The sequence below is a fragment of the Ciconia boyciana genome, chromosome 7, assembly GCF_034638445.1.
Source record: "Ciconia boyciana chromosome 7, ASM3463844v1, whole genome shotgun sequence".
Classification (NCBI taxonomy): Eukaryota; Metazoa; Chordata; class Aves; order Ciconiiformes; family Ciconiidae; genus Ciconia; species Ciconia boyciana.
In genome coordinates this window covers 67,165,654-67,186,064 of record NC_132940.1, presented here as the reverse complement: position 1 = coordinate 67,186,064, position 20,411 = coordinate 67,165,654, and the positions used below count along the sequence as shown (strand labels likewise).

Sequence of the window (20,411 nt, the reverse complement as noted above, 5' to 3'; positions counted from 1 at the left end):
ACTCATGCAGCATCCTGTAGGATGAGACGGTGAACCTTTGTGCCTTGACACCAGCCTTCTGACAGCACGCCAGTAGTAGAGGGAGACACTGGTAGAGGAGTGGAAAGAAATAACAAGAAACCCTGTCCAAAATTCCTGCCAGCGTTGACTGCAGCATCCCTTTGCAGTGGTTTCTGGGCTGCTTTTACCTGCAGGTTCCACCTCCAGCACACCCTGGAAGCACGGGCAGTTAAGGGACGCAGCTCCCGAGAAACAGGCCGCTTTGCCAGCTGAGGTCTCATGCGCCGTACCCCGTAAGTAGGCAGCCCTCTTGCACCGTGCGCGGAAAGCGGCTTACACAAGCAGAAAGGAAGCCAGACGGCGTTTCCGCTGCAGCCATGCCCGCGCTGCTGCTCCCCAGCTGCCGCCCACACACCGCTCCTGCCCTGCGCGATACCCACCACGGGCAGCCGGCTCCTGCCGAGGCGCTGCCCCGGGCTGGGAGCTGCTCTGCGGTTTCACAAAGGCTGGCGGTGGCTGGTGGAGCCGGGGGATAGCGTTTCCCTCCCTGGGTTGAGCAAGGGCCGTTTCTAGCAAGTTCTGCAGTGCGCGGCAAGCTCTCGGTCTGCAGGGCTTTGGGCGGAAGGGCTGTTGCTCATGCAGGAAGCCTGGAGATGATGGCAGCCGCAGCAGAAATAACACAAATGGGTCTAAATGTCTCTGGTCGGTGAGACCGGCCGTGCTGCGGGCGCTGCCGGCAGCGTGCCGGCGGCAGCGCCGGCCGGGCAGCCGTTATCTGCAGCTCGCAGCAGGAAGGGAGCCCCGGGGGCACCACCCCAACCATCGCCCCATTTCCAGGGACTGCGGGCGATGGCCTGGTCAGGCAGCCTGAGCCCGTCCCCCCGCCAGATGCCCACGGGCAGATTAACAGGTCGCAGCAGAGACGTCTTCAACCGGTGCATTTCAAAATGCGCATTTGTGCCCGAGACGCGAGCTTCCCCGGCAGCGAGCCACGCTGCAACTCGAGATGTGGCTGCAAGGCAAAAGCACTTCCCCTTGCGTCTCTTTTTTTATTAGCTGAAAGTAATTTTTGCTGCTTTAAGAAAATATATATGCAAACTACAGCCCGTCGCCATGGTTACTGCTGTATGCTACCGCGAATAGCTTATTTCACATCCTTAGACCTATAGGGTTTGGAAAGCGTAATTCTGGCCTTTCACCATTTCCCCTCTCGCTAGGCCACCGTCCCGCTGTTGCAAAAAAAGCATGTTGTAATTAGCCCCCGCGCGCCGCCGGAGGAGGCGGTGGCTGCGCTGCCAGAGCGCTGCAGCACGCGCCGACGCACCCCGCGCATCGGGCCCCCCAGGTAAGAATCACGCTTTTCACCCCACTTTGCGGGCCTTGCCGGCCATGCAAAGTCGCAGCAGAAGGGTGTACGGTTGTTTAGTGAGTTACGGTAAGCGTTCAGAAAGCTAAATTGTTTTATTATGTCTGCATTTCATTGCGCCTGCTTTGGCATACAGGTCTTGCTATCTGGAGATAAGTTAGGGAAGATTTAAATAATATGTTAAAGAAAGGAGCGCTAAGCGTAAGGTTTTGTTATGCAAAGTTTAAGTAACAAAACTCTGCAGTTCTTAAGAGTATTAAAAGTAGTGGTCAGATTGCAAAGCAGACCCTTCCTGGCGCTTGCCGGGGCCGCAGCGGGACCCCCGCGGTGCGGAGCTCCTCCGGGACCCTGAGCGAGCACCAACCCGCTCCCAGGCATACGTGAGACAACCCAGCGCCGGAGCCGGCCGCTGCGGGACCAGCGGGTGCATCGTCCCCTCGTCTTCTGCTTTACTGTCGTTTTGTCAGTCAGTCTCCTGTGGCGCTTGCTCCGCTGGAAAAGTTGAGAGAAAGGCTTTCGCGTGCTTTCAAGAGCCCCATGAGCTGGTTTAACAGTGTGTTTGGCGCTGTTGGTGGAGCGGGATGCTTGTGCCGAGGCACCGCCGCCGTAGCTGTGCCGCAGCGCGGGTGTGTTTCTCAATAGGGGCCGAGCGCTGCTCCCCCTGCGCGAGGGTCCCCGCCAGCCCCGGGCGAGGCGGGTGGGTGCCCGTCCCCGGAGCGTCGCTCCCCAGCCCCGCTCTGGCTCCCCAGGGGTTGTCGATACAGCCCACAAGAAATTAAAACGGCATTAATCCCTGAGAGTGAACCCTCGGCTTCCTGCCGTGAAACGCGCTGCTGCCGGCGCATGTCCCACCGGTTTTCCGTGATTAAATACGACGTCGGATCGCGGGCAGGGCCCACCCGGACTGAGCGTCCGCGCTGCTCCCCAGAGCTGAAGTGGACCCCGGCCCTGCCAGCTGGGCTCCAGCACGAACTGAAGAGCAATAAAGAAATCATCTTTCCAGAGAATGCAAAGGACGTAGCATATATCATAATTATTCGCTGTGAAATTAACAGTGTGGATTTTGCTCATTTATATGCTTGTAGACTAGTAGAGATTTTAAATACTGTATTACTTTTAACAAAAACATTGTCACTTGATAGTTGCAGGAGGCTTTAAAATAAAAGGACAATACAGTGGAGGGGCCAAGTCTGAAATTTGCACATTATCTGTACTAAAATGCACGTGCAGATAATATCATTGAAACAGAAAAAAAATCCCTTAGCACGGTAGTGCGGAAGCGATGGCCTCCATGTCGCTGCGAAGCAGAAGCGGAAGTTCGTTACTGCAGAAGTTGCACTGTTAGAAGAGGTGTAACGATTGCTGGCTTTATTGGCAAGAGCGAAATTTAATGTCAGACCTTTTCAGGGAACTTGAGTGTGGAACAAATAACAGCCTAAGGAAGCGAATAGCTTCTCCGGGATCGTAATCGTGTTTAGTCTGCGTTTGAAGTAACTTGTGTTACTTTGAAGTAACTTGTTACTCGTGCGCCTTTTAGTAAAGGTCAGGGGAAAAAAAGGAAAATTAGAGTACAAGGTTTATTTTGTGACTGCTGTCTTTCAGCTGTTTGTTATGATAAAATTAAGGCACGAGACATATTTCAAGCTAGGTTGATTTGCACTGTGATTTTGCCGTAGCGGTTTGAGAGCCGGGGGTGCGGCAGCGCCCTGTGCCCCTCGCGCGTGGGAGCTCCGCAGTGGTCTGCGGCGGAGAGCAGCCGGGTGCGGCCGTAGCCGCTGCGCGGATCGGGAGGGCAGGCTGCTAAGGGCACTGCGGGGCTCTTAAGGAGTTACCCGTTAAGTGCTGTGGGACTGGAAGTATTAAGGAGCGAAGCTTTGCTTTCGGATGCACAACCGAAGTGCCTGTGCAGCTGAACAAACCCTTCTGCGCCCGTTCCCGCCCAGGGGTGCTGCGGGCACCGGCGCAGGGCAGCGCAGGCGGGGAGTGTGCCGGGCACGGGGCACCCGAGAGGGCTGACGGTTCACCGGGCTGCTCTCGCCCAGGGCCAGCTACGCAGCTGGCTGGAGCCCGGGGACTTTTTCAGCTAGTTCTGAATTAAATTAGGTTCTTAGCTGACTTTTTTTCTTGTTCTTCTTTAGCAAAGATTCCTGTCTGACCTACGGTCTTACTCAAGCAGGAGCAGGGGTTTGCAGTAAAGCGCTGGTGAAGCCGAGCTGGAGGCTTTGGTCCTCGCTGGCTGCGTGGGCGTCAGCCTGTGAGCTCCAGCCACGCTCGCCTGCCCGCCTGTAGGCACCAGGTCTGTAGGGACCCTGAGGCTGCGTGGGCGGCAGCAGGCTGCCAGGGTGGCTGCTTTTCTGGAGCAATGACTGAAAAACGGTTGCCGAGTTGGCGCTTAAAGTAGCCGTGGTTCGTGCATCCCAGGTTACCTTCTCCTGCCCATACTGCATGTCTTAAGAAACCCGTCTCTGAGGGAGGGCTAGAAATGATCTGCGAGGCTTCCATTATACGAGTTTCTTAATTCTGCACACTTAAGTCATCTTTCAGAGTATTTATCACATTTGTAATGACAACGAGAAAATTTAAATGTATGTTCACCTTAAGTCCCTAATGCCATGCCTGTTACAGGATGACCTGTCGCTCAGAGTTTTCGCTTTAAACTTTTCCCTTCAGATAATTTTGAAATAGGAACTGAAGTGGGAAGTGCTTTTATTCTGCTTGAGGCGTAGCTGTGAAGGGGATGCTGACGGCCACCCTCACGCATGGCACCCAGGACACGTTGGTGGCCCGCTGCTGTGCTTGGAGGGCTTTTGCCAGCCTGGGCTGGATCGTCGTTGGCCCTGCAGCCTTCCTTGCCGGCTTTCGGAGGGAAGGGCAGGCAACCGTTGCACAATTTTTGGAGGTCAGACTCTTGCTTCACTTGTGCGAGGGCTGCGTTAGCTCAGCCAAGAGAGTTCCTCTTTTACGCTCCCGTTGTAATAACACATAGTGACTTTAAAACATAAAATGTCTCACAAAATACTTTCTCCGTACACAACGCGTTTCTTTTTCCCTCGTCTGCTAATTTATGTCTTTTTGTCTGAATGACATATGAAGCTAAGTGTACAATGACATATTTCTTTATCTTTCTCTGCTGGAAGATAATTAGTGCATTGTCTTGTTTGGGATCCTAGACGGTAATTATCATTATCAGATGCTAGGCTGGGAGACCCCTGGGTCGGAGATTTCCTTACGGTTTCCTCTTTGCCATGCCCTGCCTGGACATCTTGTTACTGCAGAGCTGGTGCCTGGCATCTGTGCTCCAGGGTCTAACCCCCTGCAACCTATATAAACCTATGTGAAACAGAATACATTCACTTAATGGGATAGAGCGAGAAATGACATCTCCGATGAACAGGGCATAAACCCGACGGTAAGGCAGGCTGGCCCTGTACCTTGTCAAAGAAGGGACGTGTTTGAGCAGGGTTCCCGGCGGGAGCCAGCCCCAGAAGAAACGCCCGGCGGTGGCAGCTCCGGCAGGGCTGGCAGGGGAGGCTGGAGGGCTGCTGCTGTCGCAGGCAGCAAGGACCAAACCCAGCAGGCGGGCCGCTGTGTGCTGTCACGTGGAAAGGGACTTGACGGGAAATGAAATTAAATAAACCTAATTACCAGTGCAACCAAATAACGGCTGTGGAGCTGGGCCCTTTAAACGGGGGGTGAGGGGGCTGGCTAGGGAGCTGCCATTCCAGCTGCGGGCATCTCCGTGTCCACATACCCGCTCTGCTGCCGCTGCCGAGGCAGGACAAGGAGGCACAGTTTAGACACCAGTTATGTTTTAAAGCTAGCTCTGTCTACAGAAAAGGTCATTTGTGCAGACACTGGCCTACTGGAGTTATTTAAGAGAGGCCTGGGCAGCGAGGAGTTTGTACAGAAAACTTTGTGAGCAGAACAACTGCTTTGAAAATGCCCAGCGTACTGATGTAAGCATATAGAAAGGAAACAGCCTCACGTATTTCTTTGTGATAGAACAGAAACAGGAAGAGCAACAAATGATCCATTACAATATTCGTTCCCAGGGACTGTCAAGGCGTGTGCAGCCAGTGCTAATGTTATCTGAGTGGTACATCTGTACCGCTGCCGCTTTATATAATGACAGGCAAAGTCATGCATATCAGGCAAATATAAAAATACAATGGGATACCAATCGTCATGAATTTTTTACCGATCTGGATTAAACTTCTTTGAAACACAAGTGTAAATTCATGGCGTATTTTCCTGAAAGAAAAAAGAATGTTTCTTTACGTCCTTTCAGTCTCCAGTTTCTATAAAAAAGCCAAAGAAGTTAGAAAATACCAGAAAGCTCTCCCGGTCAGCGACGTGCCTTCGCTTCCTCGGGCACTCAGCACCGCAGGCAGCTCCGAGGAGGGACGTGCAAGGCATCCCACTTCTCGCTACGGTTCAGAAGTGCTGCGCGGTCTGCTGCAGGGTGTGATTAGAGCACGCAGAAAGAAAAGTTAATTATATTAATGCCGGGCGGTATAATAGAACAAAAAGCCTTAAGAAGGAAACAGCTGGAGTTCAGCTCTCTTGAGCAGGTAATATTATTTGTCTCCCAAAGTAAAGTGAGGAGTTACTCATTAAAGCTGAAAAGCACGTTCTCACCTCATTTCACAAAACATAACTCTTTGCTTAGTTCAGCCCTGAGTACGGATCAGGGAAAAAGGCAAATTTAAAGGCAGATTTATTCTAGTCTCCAAGCTTAATAAATTTGAAAGCAAACAGCAAAGTGGTTTGGCTTATTCCGTTACGGGTTGGAGGATGTGGCAGATGTAATTCTGAGCGATCATTTGAAATTCAGAAGTCAACAGAAGCTCGGTATCTATAAATGAATAAAAGTAGCGTTCAGTTGGAGTGGAGATGCCACTTTAGTACCGATTTTTTTCATTTGTAAGGTAAAAATAAACGTATTCTGGAACAGCTGAGTATGGGTAACAAGTGATGCTCAGAATTACAAACACAAATTACAAGACTGGGGGGGGGGAAGACAAGCACAAGAGGGAGAAGGTGGAAAGACAAAGCTCTAGTGGAACTACAACCGCCAGTGTGTTTGGTAGAAAAAATAAAGTTGGAACAAGGTGTCTGTGTTGACAGAGATGTTTAACACCAGCAAGTTACACTCCTGATACTGGAGATAAAGCCTTTGTCTTTTTCCTTGTCTTCCCTGATGTCGATGTGCCTTGTCCTTTCCTTGTAGTCTGCTGTTCACGTTGACTGGGCTGAACACCAGCCTCACAGTTTAAAAAAATACATGGCGTGGGAGTCCCAGCCTCCGGAAACAGAGACAGGCTGAAATTAAACCACGTCTGAAAATGGGAGCCTGCCGGGGGGAGGGAGGCCGTGCGTTCATTTTCTGGCAACAGGGCACCACTGCACGACCGCTGCTTGTCACAGCATCCAGCCCCAAGCGCTGCTGTGGCCGTGTGCTTCCAGTCGAGAGAACCCGGTGCGGTAGTAACAGTGAAAATAGTAAAGAACAGAGGGATCAGAATTCAGAATAAAGTCACCAAGGAGCGTAGGGTGTAAAGGACAGAGGCGTTCGGAGTATCTGGTGTTTCCGCACAAAAGGAGGTGCGCAGGAAGAGGGACGTGGGGCACGGGACATCCCAAGCAGCACGTGCACCGCAGCGTTCAATCAGCCCCTTCGGGGAAGCGCTCGTGCTGGGCGGGGGCGCTGGCCTGAGCTGTTAGGGAGCTAGAAGGGAGATCAGACCGTCAAATTTGAAAACTTAACCACGGAAAAGCCTTCCATAGCTTTTTGTGTTTTAATTTCTGAAGTGCGTGGTACCCAGCTCCTTGCAGCATGCTGCCCTTCAACCCCTTCTCTCGCCGTGCATGCCCCCGTGCTGCAGTCCCTGCCGGTGCAGGGCCGATGCTTAACAACTACGGGACTTCAGAAAAAATTGCCTCCTTATAGCCATTATGATGTCTTTTTCGCACGGTGTAGATTATGCTGGCAGCAGAAGTCGTTTATAGGATTCACGCTCTTTCTCTCCGTGAACACTCATTTATTTGATGGCTCTTCATTTTCCCAACCAAAGTGAGGAGCGAGCTCTATGGAGGTGGAGCTGCGAGCGTTTGACACGTCCATTTGATAATGCTTTCCAAACCTAAGAGCGGTTAAAGCCTCTGTGGAAGCTCCCTGTGGTAACCGTCATTCCTGCGGAGAGGCGGGAGCGCAGCGCTGGCAGCCGGCGCCCGTGGGCAGCCGCGCTGGTCATCCGGCAACCCGCCGCGAGGTACCTGCAGGCTGGGGCCGGGCATCGGCACCCGCGGGAGCTGCTTGGGCAGAGCCTGCGCCGAGGGGGAAGCAGGGATTTCCTTGGCTTGACTAACTGGCCTACCGTTACATTTAGTAACAGGGACCGGGGAGGAACAGAAACTGTTGGAGCGCTCGCCATAAGGTAACGGTTCTCTGAAGTCTTCCCTGTGGAAGAAAACAGAAACTGAAATTGAAAGTTTAAGGGAAAAGAGAATAATTGAGTTTTTTTGAAAACGCATGGGCATATGCATTGAAATGTACTCAGCCTTATCAATAAACAGTTGCTGCATATGATATAATACTTTGAGAAAAAATGCTAAGCGAAACATCTCCCGGAATCATTGCAAATATTTGTAGGGTTTGGGTGTCAGTTTGGCTAAGGCACGACTGCTGCCTTGATATCAAAAGACAAAGTCAGAGAATCCTGCCACTGGTTTTATTAAAATAGTAAAATACAGATAACTGAAAAACATAGTTTTCAAAGGCATGGGAATCTTTTATGGAAGGAAAAAAAAAAAAAGAATTAACAATGTAAGAGGTATATTGTGAGCCTCGGGGATGGAACAGAGTGTACACTTTAAAAGAGAAGTGTAGATCAAAAAGAGTAAACCTCGGCAGGGTCAGAGGAAGAAAGAGCTAGAAGAGGGACCACAAAAGGTCGCTTCATCCATTCCCTCGCCCCAGGCAGGATGGAGTGTACCTAAATTACTCCTCGAGATGAGTGTCTAACCTTGATTTAGTACCCTTGTCAGTCCTTTTTTTTCCTCTAAGTCCAGCCTGAATCTCTCTCCCTGCAGTTTAAGCCCATCTTCTTGTCCTCACCACCATAAATACAGAGACAAGATTGTTCCCTGCTCTTTATAGCGTCCTTAAATCTTGGAAGATCATTGCTGTGCTTCCTCCACTCCTGGCGCTGGCAGGCTGCTTCCAGTTCTTTCCATCGTTTCGTCCCCACCACCGTCCCTGGAGCTCCCATCCCGCTTCCCGCGTCCCGGCGGGCTGACACCGGTGGGACGGGACCCCGCGTGTCCCCCAGCCCCCCCCGCCTGCCTCTCTGCGTATTTAGGCGCCTGTCCTTCTCTTTCTCCGTCCCTTAGGTTAGTGCCACATTGTTTTGTTGAGGTTCCCTCGCACGCGGCCCTAGACGGGAGCGTCCTGCAAGGGACACGTTGACATTGCGTCCGACTGATCTATACTATCGTAGCTCCTTTTTCTGCGCTGCTCCCGTCGGCGTCACCGGCGTGGCGGGACCGACACCTGCCCGTGCGACACTCAGCAGCGCGGACCCGTCACCTCGGTGACGGGCCTGCCGGTCTCGAAGGGACAGGGTGGCTTCGGAGCCCGGGGAGGCTCAGAGCAGGGCCCGGCTGTCGCGGTGGGTGCCGGCCACCTACCCTGGCTGGGGTGCGTGCCGGGTGCCCCGGGGCAGCGGGGACCCCCCTGCCCAGGGCCTGCGGGAGCGCCGCGCCAGACGGCACAGCTCCCCGGGGACCCCGGCTGCGCCGCCAGCCTTCGGGCGGGCCTCGCTGGGACCGAGCGGGCAAAACCCACCGCCCTGCAACGCGCTTTATTTGCCAGGGAGCGGGGAAGGGGACGACAGCGCGGCCCTTTTGCCTGCTCTGGGAAGAAGACGGGTACTCGTGCCTCGTTAGAGGAAAGGCATTTGGGGGGGCCTGGAAAAAACAGCCTTCAACGGATCATGCCGGCCGAGGCCGGGCGGGCGCGGGCCCGCGCCCAGGCCGGGCGGCGGTGCCGGCGGGGCTGTTTTGCCGGAGACATTTTCCGCTCGCTTCCCTCCCCCCGCTTGGCTTTTTTTTTTTTTTTTTTTTTTTTCCCTTTCCTCCGAAACCGGAGGCGGCGGCGGGGCCGGGCACGTGTGCTGGGGCTCGGGCACCGTGACTCATGAGGCGCCGGGCCGCTCCGCCGCGGGGAGGATGAAGGAGGCGAGTCCCCGGGGGAGGGCAGCCCGCGACGCCCCCGCTCTTCACCTTGCCCTCCGCTCCGCGTCGCCCGGATCCCGCCGGCTGCGCCTGGCTTAGGTGAGCGCGGCCGGGCCGGGCCGGGCCGGGGCTTGGGCCCGCGCTCCCCGCGGGGCCTGGGCCGGGGCCGGGTCTCCCCGCGGGGCCGTGACAGGGCCCGGGGCTGCCGCGGGGCCGCGGCCGGGGTGCGCTTCCGGGCGGGGCGGGGGCGGCGGCGGAAGCCGGGGCCGGGGCCGGCGCGGGGAGCCCGGGCCGCTGCCGCCGCCGCCGCCTCCCGCCCGCCGCGCCGGCGGCGCTGTCAGCATGCGCCCCTGACTGGGCCGGGCCGCCGCGGCCGCCACCGCCGTGCCCGGGCAGGGCCGCCGCCCGCCCGCCCCGCGAGCATGCCAGAGGTGAGTGCCGGCGGGGGCGGCTGCGGGTGCCCGGCGGCGCCGCTACCCCCGGCCCGGCCCGGCCCGGCCCGGCGGCCTCCCCCGGCGCGGCGGCTGCGGCGGGCCCCGCGGGCGGCGGCCCTGCCAGGGGCGGCGACGCGGGGGAAGGGGCGGCTCTCCGCTCCGCTCCGCTCGCCGGGGGCGCGGGCCGGGCCGGGCCGGGGGGGCAGCCGCCGTCCTCCGCCGGGGGGGGCGGGGGCGGCGCCCCGGGGCGCGGCCCCCCGCCTGCCCGGCCGCCCCTTCCCGGCGCCGGCGGAGCCGGCGGCGTTACGGCCCCGGCTGCGGCAGCTCGCCGCGCCTGACCCGCCGCGGGTGCCGGGAGCGCTTCCCGGCCGCGGCCCCGCTGCCGTGCGGGGCAGGTGCGGGGGCGAGCGGCGGAGGGAAAGCCCCGGGGGCGGCAGCGGCGGCGGCGGCGGAGCTGGGCGGGAAGGGCCGGGCCGGGCCGGGCCGGCGGCGTCCGGGGGCCGAGGCGGCGCGGGGCGGGCGCGATGGCCGCGGCTGCGGCGGGGCTGCCCGCCCTGGCCCGGGCGGCGGGTGCTGGAAGCGAGCGCGGTTCCTTGGGTTGGTCCGTGAAGGCGGGGGTCACTCCGCGCTCCGGGGCGTGCCCGCCGCGGCGCTGAGCGGAATCCCGCCCTGGTGCGCGCTCGCTGTGCTGCCCGGCCCCTCGGGAGTTCCTGGGTAACTGGGGGAAGTAGAGCTGCTTTTTTTTTTCTTTTTAGAGAAAGTCCTTGAATTCGGAACTTTGCTTTAGTCTAGTTACTGCAAGCGGATCGGTTGGTTAAGATGTTAGTATAGCGGAAGAGAAAAATGCAGGGATGTCGTCTGTATAAAATGGCTATTTTAGATAAATACATGATTCTTCCTTTGAGAAAGAAATTATTTCTGTCGGTGATTTTTGGAGGGGGGGAATACGTGCTGCAAAACATACGGCAGTAGCAGAAGGGCACAGGTGAGAAGCAGAGAGAGTGAACCTGCACTGAGCAGGTTTAACAGCGGGAGGTCATGGGCAGGGGAGCGGTATGTAAATAATGAATAAAAACCTTGAATAAATAGCTGGACTGTATTTTCTTTAGCACTACGGAAAAAAGGCTCTAATGAAATGACAGCACGTTCCAAAGTGACAACAAGGAAATCATTTGCATAATTAATAATTAACCGGTGGTACTTATTACTGCAGGGGAAGTTTGAGGGTGAGAGCCTGAGGCCGGGCACTTGGAAGCAGTGATGGATCGCAGGAGCCGCTGCCGTGCGTGGGCTCCGTCTGCTTTTGTTCGGTGCTGACCCTTGCCAGAGCTGCTGACGTATAGCAATATTACGACAGTTTAAAGTAGATAAAAGAGAAAGAAATGAAAGGCTCGGCATCCCTGGTTTCACTGAAGTGGGTGACAGACTGCTGTACGGGGAAGGTTGGGACGTACCGGTGCAGAAGCCCAAGGTGTCGGAGTCCCTCCGCTCGCAGGGCGGTGCGGGCTGAGCTGGCAGCGCTGCCCGCGAGGTTTTCTGCAGAGTGGAGCACCCCGACGGTCCGTCTGGAGGGGACGGGGATGGGGATGCTGGGGGTACGCTGAGCCGAGCTCTGCCGTTGCTGTGTGTGCTTGTGCAATTTAAATTTTGAGGCCTATGTCACTCTGCTTTCCTCAGCTCGGTCAGAACATTGTAAAATGGAATTGGGCTTCCCTGGATTTAAAGGCTGGGCTTCCGAGCTACAAAACTTCTTTAGGCTTAGTTGAAACAAAAGATGTTTAAATGGAAAAGCGATGGCGATGACCGAACATTCGAAGTTTTATAACCAGTTAGTGTCCAGACTTGAGAAAATTTTGAAAACTGATTACCCTGTATGTTGTATGTATGAATTAACGGTAATCGTGCAGCCTGCCTAGCTTGCGTGACACCTAAAAGCACAGGCTTGTGCGGTTGTTATTTACTCAAGCTACTGAGGAAAGATACGCAGGCAACAGATTTCTTCATCTAATATGTGAGAGAGAAGGCGACAGGGCATATTTATTGTCCCGTTTCCGTAAAGCCGTCATTGGATTAAATTTATTTTGAATGGCAGGCAAGGGTCTGAGTCCAAGGATGCTTAGTTGTACTATGAGGCAGTTGAATCAATGGGCAAAATTGGGGCGTTATGTGAGCAATTTGTAATTCACTTGAGTCAGGAAGCAGTGTCAGAGCTGTCCCGTGAAAACCTCCCTCAGCTGCAGCGGAGGGTATGGTTTCCATACGTCCACTGCGCAGCGCCGGCATTCCCTGCGGTGGGAACAGCCTGGCTTTGTGATTTCTTTTCATTTACCCACAAAATCCTCCTTTATGCTCGCTGTCTCAGGAGTGTTGTGAAGCACAGCTGTGCCACGTGTGGGATCGGCACGAGCTTCGTGTTCTTCTGGGCTGAAAGCTGCGTTGCAAACATGGGGGATCGCCGGTTCAGCTGTATGCAGCGACTGCCTACAGCTCGGACCCTCCTGGGCAGGTGGCTGGCCCGCGTTCTTCACCCTTGTGGCAGAAGACGTTAGAGTTTTCGATCTAGTAGAACAAGGCAATGGGTAGTATCTGTCTTAAGGAGTATCGGCAAAACAGTTTAATTAGCGGAAGCAGAGAATTTTAATTTAAAATTTCTCTGGTATAGTATTATCTAATTGTGGAAGTAATCGTAACCATAATTCCGAATAGTCTTTACTCAAATGTGTGTCTGTAGGCAGTCAGGGCCGAGAAGCTGTTCTTTCGCTGGCTCGCTGCGGTCGGTGTACACGTCGTGAGGGCGTTCAGCCCAGTTCATCCTGGTGCGACTTAGGAGATCACGAAAGCATAATCCTAGGCAAGATACTTGAGTGGGGGTTTAGCAGGGTGCTGTGCAGGTTGCTGGAGTACCTCGCCATCGCAGCAGCCGCAGCACAGGCGCCTCGGAAAGGCCGGGGCTGCGGGGAGGGCTCGGCGCTGGGCCGCGGGCAGCGACGGGCACACGGCCCTCTGCTGCTGCCGGCGGTGGCATGCCTGGGGGGCACGTGAAAATTTCAGGGGGTCTTGCTGATTTTTCTTTAGACTGGAAATGCTCTTAGTTCGTTCTGCTGTGGGAAGTTCAACAGTATAATCGGAAATAAGTAAGTGTGAACCAAGCTGCTTTGAGCGTTAAATGTAGACATTCATTTTCAGTTTTGGAGAAAGGTTTATTTTGTTTTGCTTTATTCCACCTCTTGAATTCCAGTACTCTACTCCACCTCTTGAATTCTAGTACTCTGTTGCTTCGCTAAGTCTCAGATGCTGTTCATCATTTACTAGTATTACTTGGTAGTAATTACCGAGTTTATCTTTATTCTGCTTCCTATAGCGAGGCCAAGGATTGAATAAGCTAACATTTTTAGACCCCTCCATGACGAATACCACACACTGACAAGCATTTGAAAGTAGCAGGTGCTGCTGTTGCTTTCTTTTAAAACCTGTTTTGCATGGAGATTTCTGGTGCTTGTCCAGTTTGCATGTCTCAGGAGCACTGACAATGCTGCTTTCCAAAATTTCATAAGCAGGGAAGATACGATTGGAAAGAATCCATAATGTAATTCACTGCAGTCCTGCAAAATCCTCCAAGGGATTTTGAGAGAGGACTGGTGAATGTACTGTTCTGTGGCCTTTGCACAACATCCGAGCTGCATCACTTTGCGTCCCTGCATCAGGTGCAAGTCTGACTTTCCTGAACTTAGAGCCCAGGTATACTGGAAACCTGGAAAATAAATTTGAAGTACAGGAGACAGTGATGCATCACACCGAACAGCTGCAACAAACACTGAACGGTCAGAAGGGTGCTGCTCCACAGGGCCATTATTTTGGTTGTCCAGAGGAGACAGACCATTAAAGCTGCGTGGCTTTTACCGTATCGTGCAGGATGGGCGATGTGGCCACAGTAAAGGTTCTTAGACATGTGGTGTAGATGAAGATCTCGTGGTCAGTTCAGATTAAAACATACGCTTTCCTCTCTGTTTTTATTTCCTTGAAGTACTTGTTTTATTCTGCTGCTTCAGATTTAATGCAGAGGTGGTAAGGACACAGGAATGTCTGTAATTAGCAGGATGAGCCTTAGCACCTCTTGATGTCTGGAATAGAGGATGATTGCTACTTAGGAACCACATGTATAAACTGCAACCATCATTTTTCTAACAGCGCTGACACCGAGGAAGTCGCACGTGTTGGATTATAAAAGATGCCTCGCAGTAGCTATTCATTACCTTCCAAGGCTTAATATGTGTTTTCCTTTGCCTTATGCACATGTTAAATGCAAATGCTATGAAGAGGTGATTTCGCTGTTAACAAAGACCAGCTCATTAAGATAAAACTGCAAAAATGTTCTGTTCCCTTTTGTTGTCATATTTTTGTGATTTTTTTTGTCCATGCTGAGGATGACTTCTGTAACTATGAATATTTACCAAAAAATCCCCGCAACTGCTCCTGTCCAGAAGGAATTTTACTGTGGTTGTATTTTGTATATTTTTATGATGGTTTTCCAGTATGAGCAAGGAAGGACACTAATGTCAGCGATCAGGTGTTGCCTGAAATGATCTGCTTTTGTCCGGTCGTTCGTTTGTAAGCGATGGCAGAATAATTCTGCACACAAACGTGCAGGTGCTGCCAGAGGGCTCGGAGATCTGCCAGAGGGCGAGCAGAGCTCGGATGTGTCGATCCAGGATCTCGGTTAATGTGCGTTATACCCCTAACGGCTGCGAGGTGTGGAATCTGGCTGGGTTTGAGCACTTCCCTAGGGACTCGGATGTTCAAATCTGCCCTGCTATTTTCAGCCCCGCGCAGGGCAGAGGGGCGGCAGGAGGACCCGGGGCAGGCAGAGGTTCCAGGGCTTTCCTTTGCCTGCGTATGTGGTGGTCTCCACTACTGGTGTTCCTTAGGGATTAGAGCAGTTGCCTATGATTATTATCTTTTTATTTTCTTAACAGTTATATATTGTAAACTTAATTTCCCAAATAATGCAGCAAAGTAAACAACATTTCCTTCCTACTACCCCATAATTATTTACTGAAAGGGTAAACGTGAATGGTTTTTCATTGCTGTCCTCGGTGACATTTGGAGTCTGTTCTGCCATGAATACGTGCAATTGTAATTCCCATTAGTGTCAATGAGAGTTCAGAGCAATTAACAAGGAAAGAGAAGGGACCATTAAAACTGTATCACAGTTGTGAGGAAACTTTAGTACATCCCAAGTTAAAAAAGTACACATTTAATATAAAAAGTTGAGAGGTGAAGGTTTTGCATATGGCATTTTATAATGGAGCGTGGTTCCTGGTAAGGATGTTAAGGCGAGCAGTCGGTGTCACCCCTTCCCATTCTCCCTTCAGCAGTTTGTGCAGGGTGAACGTCTTGGTCATTGCTTCGTTTGGAGAATAAAGCCGGCGACAAATGTTGTTTTACGCTGTTATGTGCATTCAGAACCAGCAGTAAATTTTCCTGCTCTGAGGCTCATCTGAAATTTCTTGCATAGCTTCAGCGGACGCAACAGGCGAGCGACAGCAGCAGTGCTGAGCTGGTGTGGGTCGACGCACACGAGGCTGTCTGTGCCCGTCGGGCGGTTTGATGCCTGTGTGAGGGTTTGAGGTGTGCTGACCTCAGGATGAAATCCAGCTATGTATCGGGAGAATTGCTTTTCCTCTGGGATCAACTATTGCTTTAAATGTCTGCTTGCTGTCAGCTGCTACCCTGTGAAATAGTCTGTGTTTCAAATTATGTGCATATGATGCATTGTTATAAAATAATATTTTTATCCAAAATATCTTTATGTTAGGTAGCTGGGAAAACTCTCTTTTAATGTACTATAAAGAAAAAAAGTCAAAGTTTGAAATAGACATTGTCTGTCCTCGCTAAACTCTAACTTAATTTCTCACTTAAATGCAGCTTGAATTTTCAATGGGATGATTGCTATTTGGTGTTAATTAGAAAGAGCAGCAGCAGTTTATAAGGTAAAAGTATATTCTGTCACTAGGATGCTAAATGGTGCGCTCAGAGTTCGTTTTCGTCTGAATCTCCAGATTGCCCAGGAAAACAGAGGAAGCCAGGACTGAGTAAACCAAAATTGGCTGTGAGTTTTGTGTCGCCAGCTTGTCATTCCCACGAGCCAAGTGTATAATCAGCGTTAACCCAGCGCGGGGGCACGGCCGTGCTGTCCCCCACTGCGCGCAGCCCGCCTGCTGGCTCGGCCCCCCGGGTCCGTGTGTCCTTCCCCAGCCCCGCTACCTCCCGCAGCTGCCACTCGCTGCTGGCAAGAAGTCTCGGAGAGAAACAACTTCCAGCCCTTATTTGAGCACTCTCAGAAAGCGTGCAAGCGCTCTTACGACCTTATGCTTTTGGCAAATATGCCAAATACTTCTTTTCACAGAAAAATATTTTGGGACGTAAATATGCAAGCTGTATATCAGTGGCTGAATCGGAGTGAATTTCAGCACAATAAAAAGAACTAAGTACTAGACAGGTTAAAATATGTCTAGTCATTTGACATTTTGAGAAGTGAGCTTTCACATAGCCCTCCATTGCTAGCCCAGCTTTATTTGCCTCATTTTACCAGTTCTTTGTTTGAATTTACAGGTGGCAGTTTAAATTTCTACATGTAGTCCAGGTTTTCCTAGTGGAAGCATACCTTGCTGTCTGCTGCAGAGGGAGACTGCTGTTGTAAGAGGAATTTTTTTCCTTTACGTACTTGTCATTAACATTATGTTCGGAGTTGGTTCTTACAAAAGTGTGTCAGTCTTGCTTGCAGTGGCACAGGAAGAAATTAACAGAGTGCGCACTGAATTTTCCCCTTATCTCACTATACCACATTTTATATATCTTGTAGTGAGATGTTTTGTTTCTACGGTTTCAGAGTTCGTGTTTCAGAAGATTAATAGACTTAGCAGCCCTGTTTGCTAAGCTTAGTGATGATAACAATGTAATAAGTCATGAGGCGGTTGCAGATCATCTGGCAAGGCAAAATATGCCTTGGGCTTGAACTTGGAGCAGGTATTTTTTGGTGAGAAAAATAAAATGTCTAAAGCATTACAAATAACGCGTCCTGACTTGGGTGGCTGTAAGTTCAAGTTTGCCTGAAGAGCCTGCATGGGAAGCTCTGTTGACGGCATCTGCATTCACCCTCTATACAGATAGAGAGAGACAGCATTTATAAGGTACACGTACGGTATTTAATGCAGCAAGTACGAAGCGCAGAACGGTTCCTCTGGCTGAGCTCGGGTGACGATGCCAGCGGTGCAGGCCGGAGGAGTGGAGGGCAGCACGGTGCCGGAGCCCGGGCTCCCGCAGCCGTTGGAGCGGCTGGAGCGCTCCGCACATTCCTGCTGGCTCCCGCGCAAGGGAGTCCGACTGTGAGCGGTGAGTAAGGACTTGGGAACCCAGAGCATGCTTGGGCTCTGGGCCCAATCCTGCTTCCAGAGAAGTTAACGGGAATTTTTCCTTCTAAAAAAGGGAGAGCGATCGGAGCTCGTCAGCTGGGTTCTGCAAGGCCCTCGGCGCTCCTCTCTCAGGGTCCTTTAACCCCGAGCTCCCCCTTTGCACGGGGAGGAGATGGTCCACGGGCACGCAGCCGAAGCCCGCCGCGGGTCAGCCTGCAGCGGGGCGCGTGGGTCGGGAGCTCGCTCCTGAGACCACTTTAGCTCTGGCATTGCAGTGACAGAGTTATCTCTGCTGCAGTGACACCTACACAGTGTTCAAGGAGATAAGCTTTTCTTTTAAATGTAAGTAAAGTGCTGTAGGAGAAAATGAAGTTTGCTGCGTTAATTGGGTCTAGAGGTACCCGAGGTCTTGAGCCTTTAAACTCCGCGCTCCCCAGGGGCACCGTGGAGGAGCGTGCAGGCTCCCGGAGCTCGCTGAACCAGGCAGATGTGTCAGGTTTTCCGAGCAGGTTGCCAAGCTGAAGGCAGCAGTAATTAGGCCTGGATTCACCATAGAAAATACGTGTCTCTGTGTGCGCAGGCGCCCGAGAGCCGGTGCTCCAACATCTGCTGAGCTCGCTCGCGAGGTGCGGGCGGGATGGCGGCCGCTCTGGGGCTGGCTGTGCGGAGCCGCCCGCCCTTCCTCCTCCTCGCCCATCCCCGAGGGCCGGGGCTCGCCATCCCAACTGGCACTGGCTGTTTCGGTGTTGCTTGTGCCATCTGGTTTCCATGGAAGAGAGGTCCTGTCAACTGCACGTACTGATAAACACAGCATGATTTACTTGTGAGAAATAAACTCTAGTATTTTTTTTTTTCTGGGACTCGCTGAGGCTGGAAAAAAAAAATCCGAGCAAAAAATGTTTCTCCCAGTGTTTGGAAGACTTTTTTAGTGCCTGGGCAGCATTCTTGACTTGGTGTGATCGCTTTTGGTTTTCAGTGAAATCCTTTCCATATGTGATTTTATACGGGAATCCTTCAGTGCTCGGTATGTGGGCAAAGCTTAAACTGACTCTGAGACTTTCTTCACAAGCAGTGAAAAATCAAAGGTAGTGAGTCCGTGATACTGACAATGTAATTATGTGCTTTTCAGCTTTTTGATGTGCAACAGTTAAGAATGTTCTTCTGGGAGTGCAGGCACTTGCTGCTATGACTTAGCTTTGCAAACTGCTTAGAAGAAAATCCCTGGGAAAATATCTTGCTTGCTGCTTATCAGCATTTTATTGAGCTCCTGTATTTATCTGCAAATATATTCCATAAATAAATCTTTAATGATGCGATTTTTTTGTGAAAAGTAGACGCAGCTCTGTTCAATTCTCCTAGTTAAATACAGCTAATGGTGGCAACTAGAATACAAGAATTAGAACTTCTTTCACTCATTTTTCTGCATGACTGACAAAATTATTGCTTTGGGTTTGTTTGTTTTGTTTTCTACAACTTCTAAGCATTCTGTCTTTAATCAGTATTTTTATAAAAATTGCTTTTTCTTAAATCCTTTCAGGAGCTGTTTTCCAAATATTCCGTGTCTTTTGTGTAAGACTAGAATTTTAAACTTTCATATTCAGTATTTTTAAATGGCTTTTAGAGGTAAGAGTGAGAGTACAAGGAAAACAGTAGTCTTTTGAGTTTTTTCCAAAATTCCTTCAGTGTGGTGTTCAATTTGGGTAGCTCGCCCAGGTACATTAATGAAAAAGGGGACACGTCAAGGAGAACTCAAGTAGAGGATAGAGAGGAATCTTCCACGTGAGAAATGCTTTGGGAAAGCAGATAAAAATTGCGGAGGTGGACAGTTACGATAAATGCTTTGGGTATTATGCAAGCCCCTATGCTTGCCGTGCAGTGCCAAGAGCATCGACTGGGCCGGTGCTGGGGGGCTCGCAGGGGCCAGTGCGGAACCGCTGCGTGCTCTCGTCCCTCGAGCTTGAGCCCTGGGCGGCCGTTGCGCCCGCGCCAGCTCCCCGAGCACGCGGGCTCGCACCCTCGCCGTCCGCTCGCCGGGGGACCTCTGCCGCGGCTCTTCTCTAGAAAGAAAACAGACGAGGAGCTGCAGAATTAGCGTGTGGCGTGAGTGGCAGCGGTAGATGGGCTCAAGCACTTTTTTGAATTGGGTTTTCCTATGGCATCATTCTTCAAGCTGTTATTTTGGATCGTTTAACAAATAAGAATGTTTAAAGTAACTCTAATGACAGGGGTATAACCTGAGTCTTTTAGACACTTAAAAAATTGTCTAAAATCTTTGGTCCACACCTGTGGTCCTTTGACACGTTAACATCGGTATTTTTATACTGTTGTAGCAGGCTTTTTGGGGAAAATGATCCATTTTTACGTTGCATGAATATATAGAGGCTGATTCTTCTGCTAGAAGAATTAATGGGATTTGAAGGTTATGTGTTTTGTGATTTGGCACCGGTTGAGCATAAAAAAGTTTGCCTACAGAGCACGCAAAAAGGACACAGTTCACTCCTCCTTTCTCCCAAAGGAGATTGTATCGGAGACCAGATCGCAAGCCTTGTGTGCAGGGCTTTGCTAGAGCGGTGGGAAACGCCGCTGCCTGGGCCTGACCTAAGCAGAGCCGGCCGGGCGAGCCAGTCGCAGGCACGTGTCGCTGGAACAAGAGCGGTCCGGCAGCTATTACAACGCGAGACCATGAGGAATACAAGGGTGCCAGAGGGTAATGAAGGGTCTGCGTTCATTCTGCCTCAGAGACATTCCTTGATTATTCCGTGGAAGATGGGAGCTCAGAAACAGGTCAGATAGCTCAGCCGTGCAACACCTGTAAATAAAAACGTAGCAAGGCGGTGGGTTACGACCCAGTCCATAATTCAGAAACAAAACTTATTAAAGATCTGACTGGCCGAGCTGGAAACCCCCTGTAGCTACCATTTGCGGTGACGCAGAGGAAGATGCCACCACGCTCACTGCTCCTTC

The 20,411-nt window shown here is 52.1% G+C and overlaps 1 protein-coding gene across 15 annotated transcripts in view; it reads left to right on the top strand.

Moving 5' to 3' along the window:
* Positions 1–1,210: 1,210 nt before the first annotated feature.
* Positions 1,211–20,411, top strand: part of MBNL1 (muscleblind like splicing regulator 1) — a 111,429-nt gene continuing 92,228 nt past the window's right edge. For 5 of the 15 annotated variants that reach the window (XM_072868599.1, XM_072868598.1, XM_072868596.1 and 2 more), the window contains exon 1: positions 9,877–10,032. Coding sequence is in view for 1 of the 15 variants with exons in the window: in XM_072868604.1 (XP_072724705.1) it covers positions 10,024–10,032 (9 nt within the window). In the remaining 14 variants the exon portion in view is untranslated. Of the gene's footprint in view, positions 1,346–9,510; positions 9,701–9,873; positions 10,033–20,411 lie in introns of those variants that run through there. The other 10 variants (XM_072868603.1, XM_072868600.1, XM_072868594.1 and 7 more) reach the window with 7 other exon arrangements.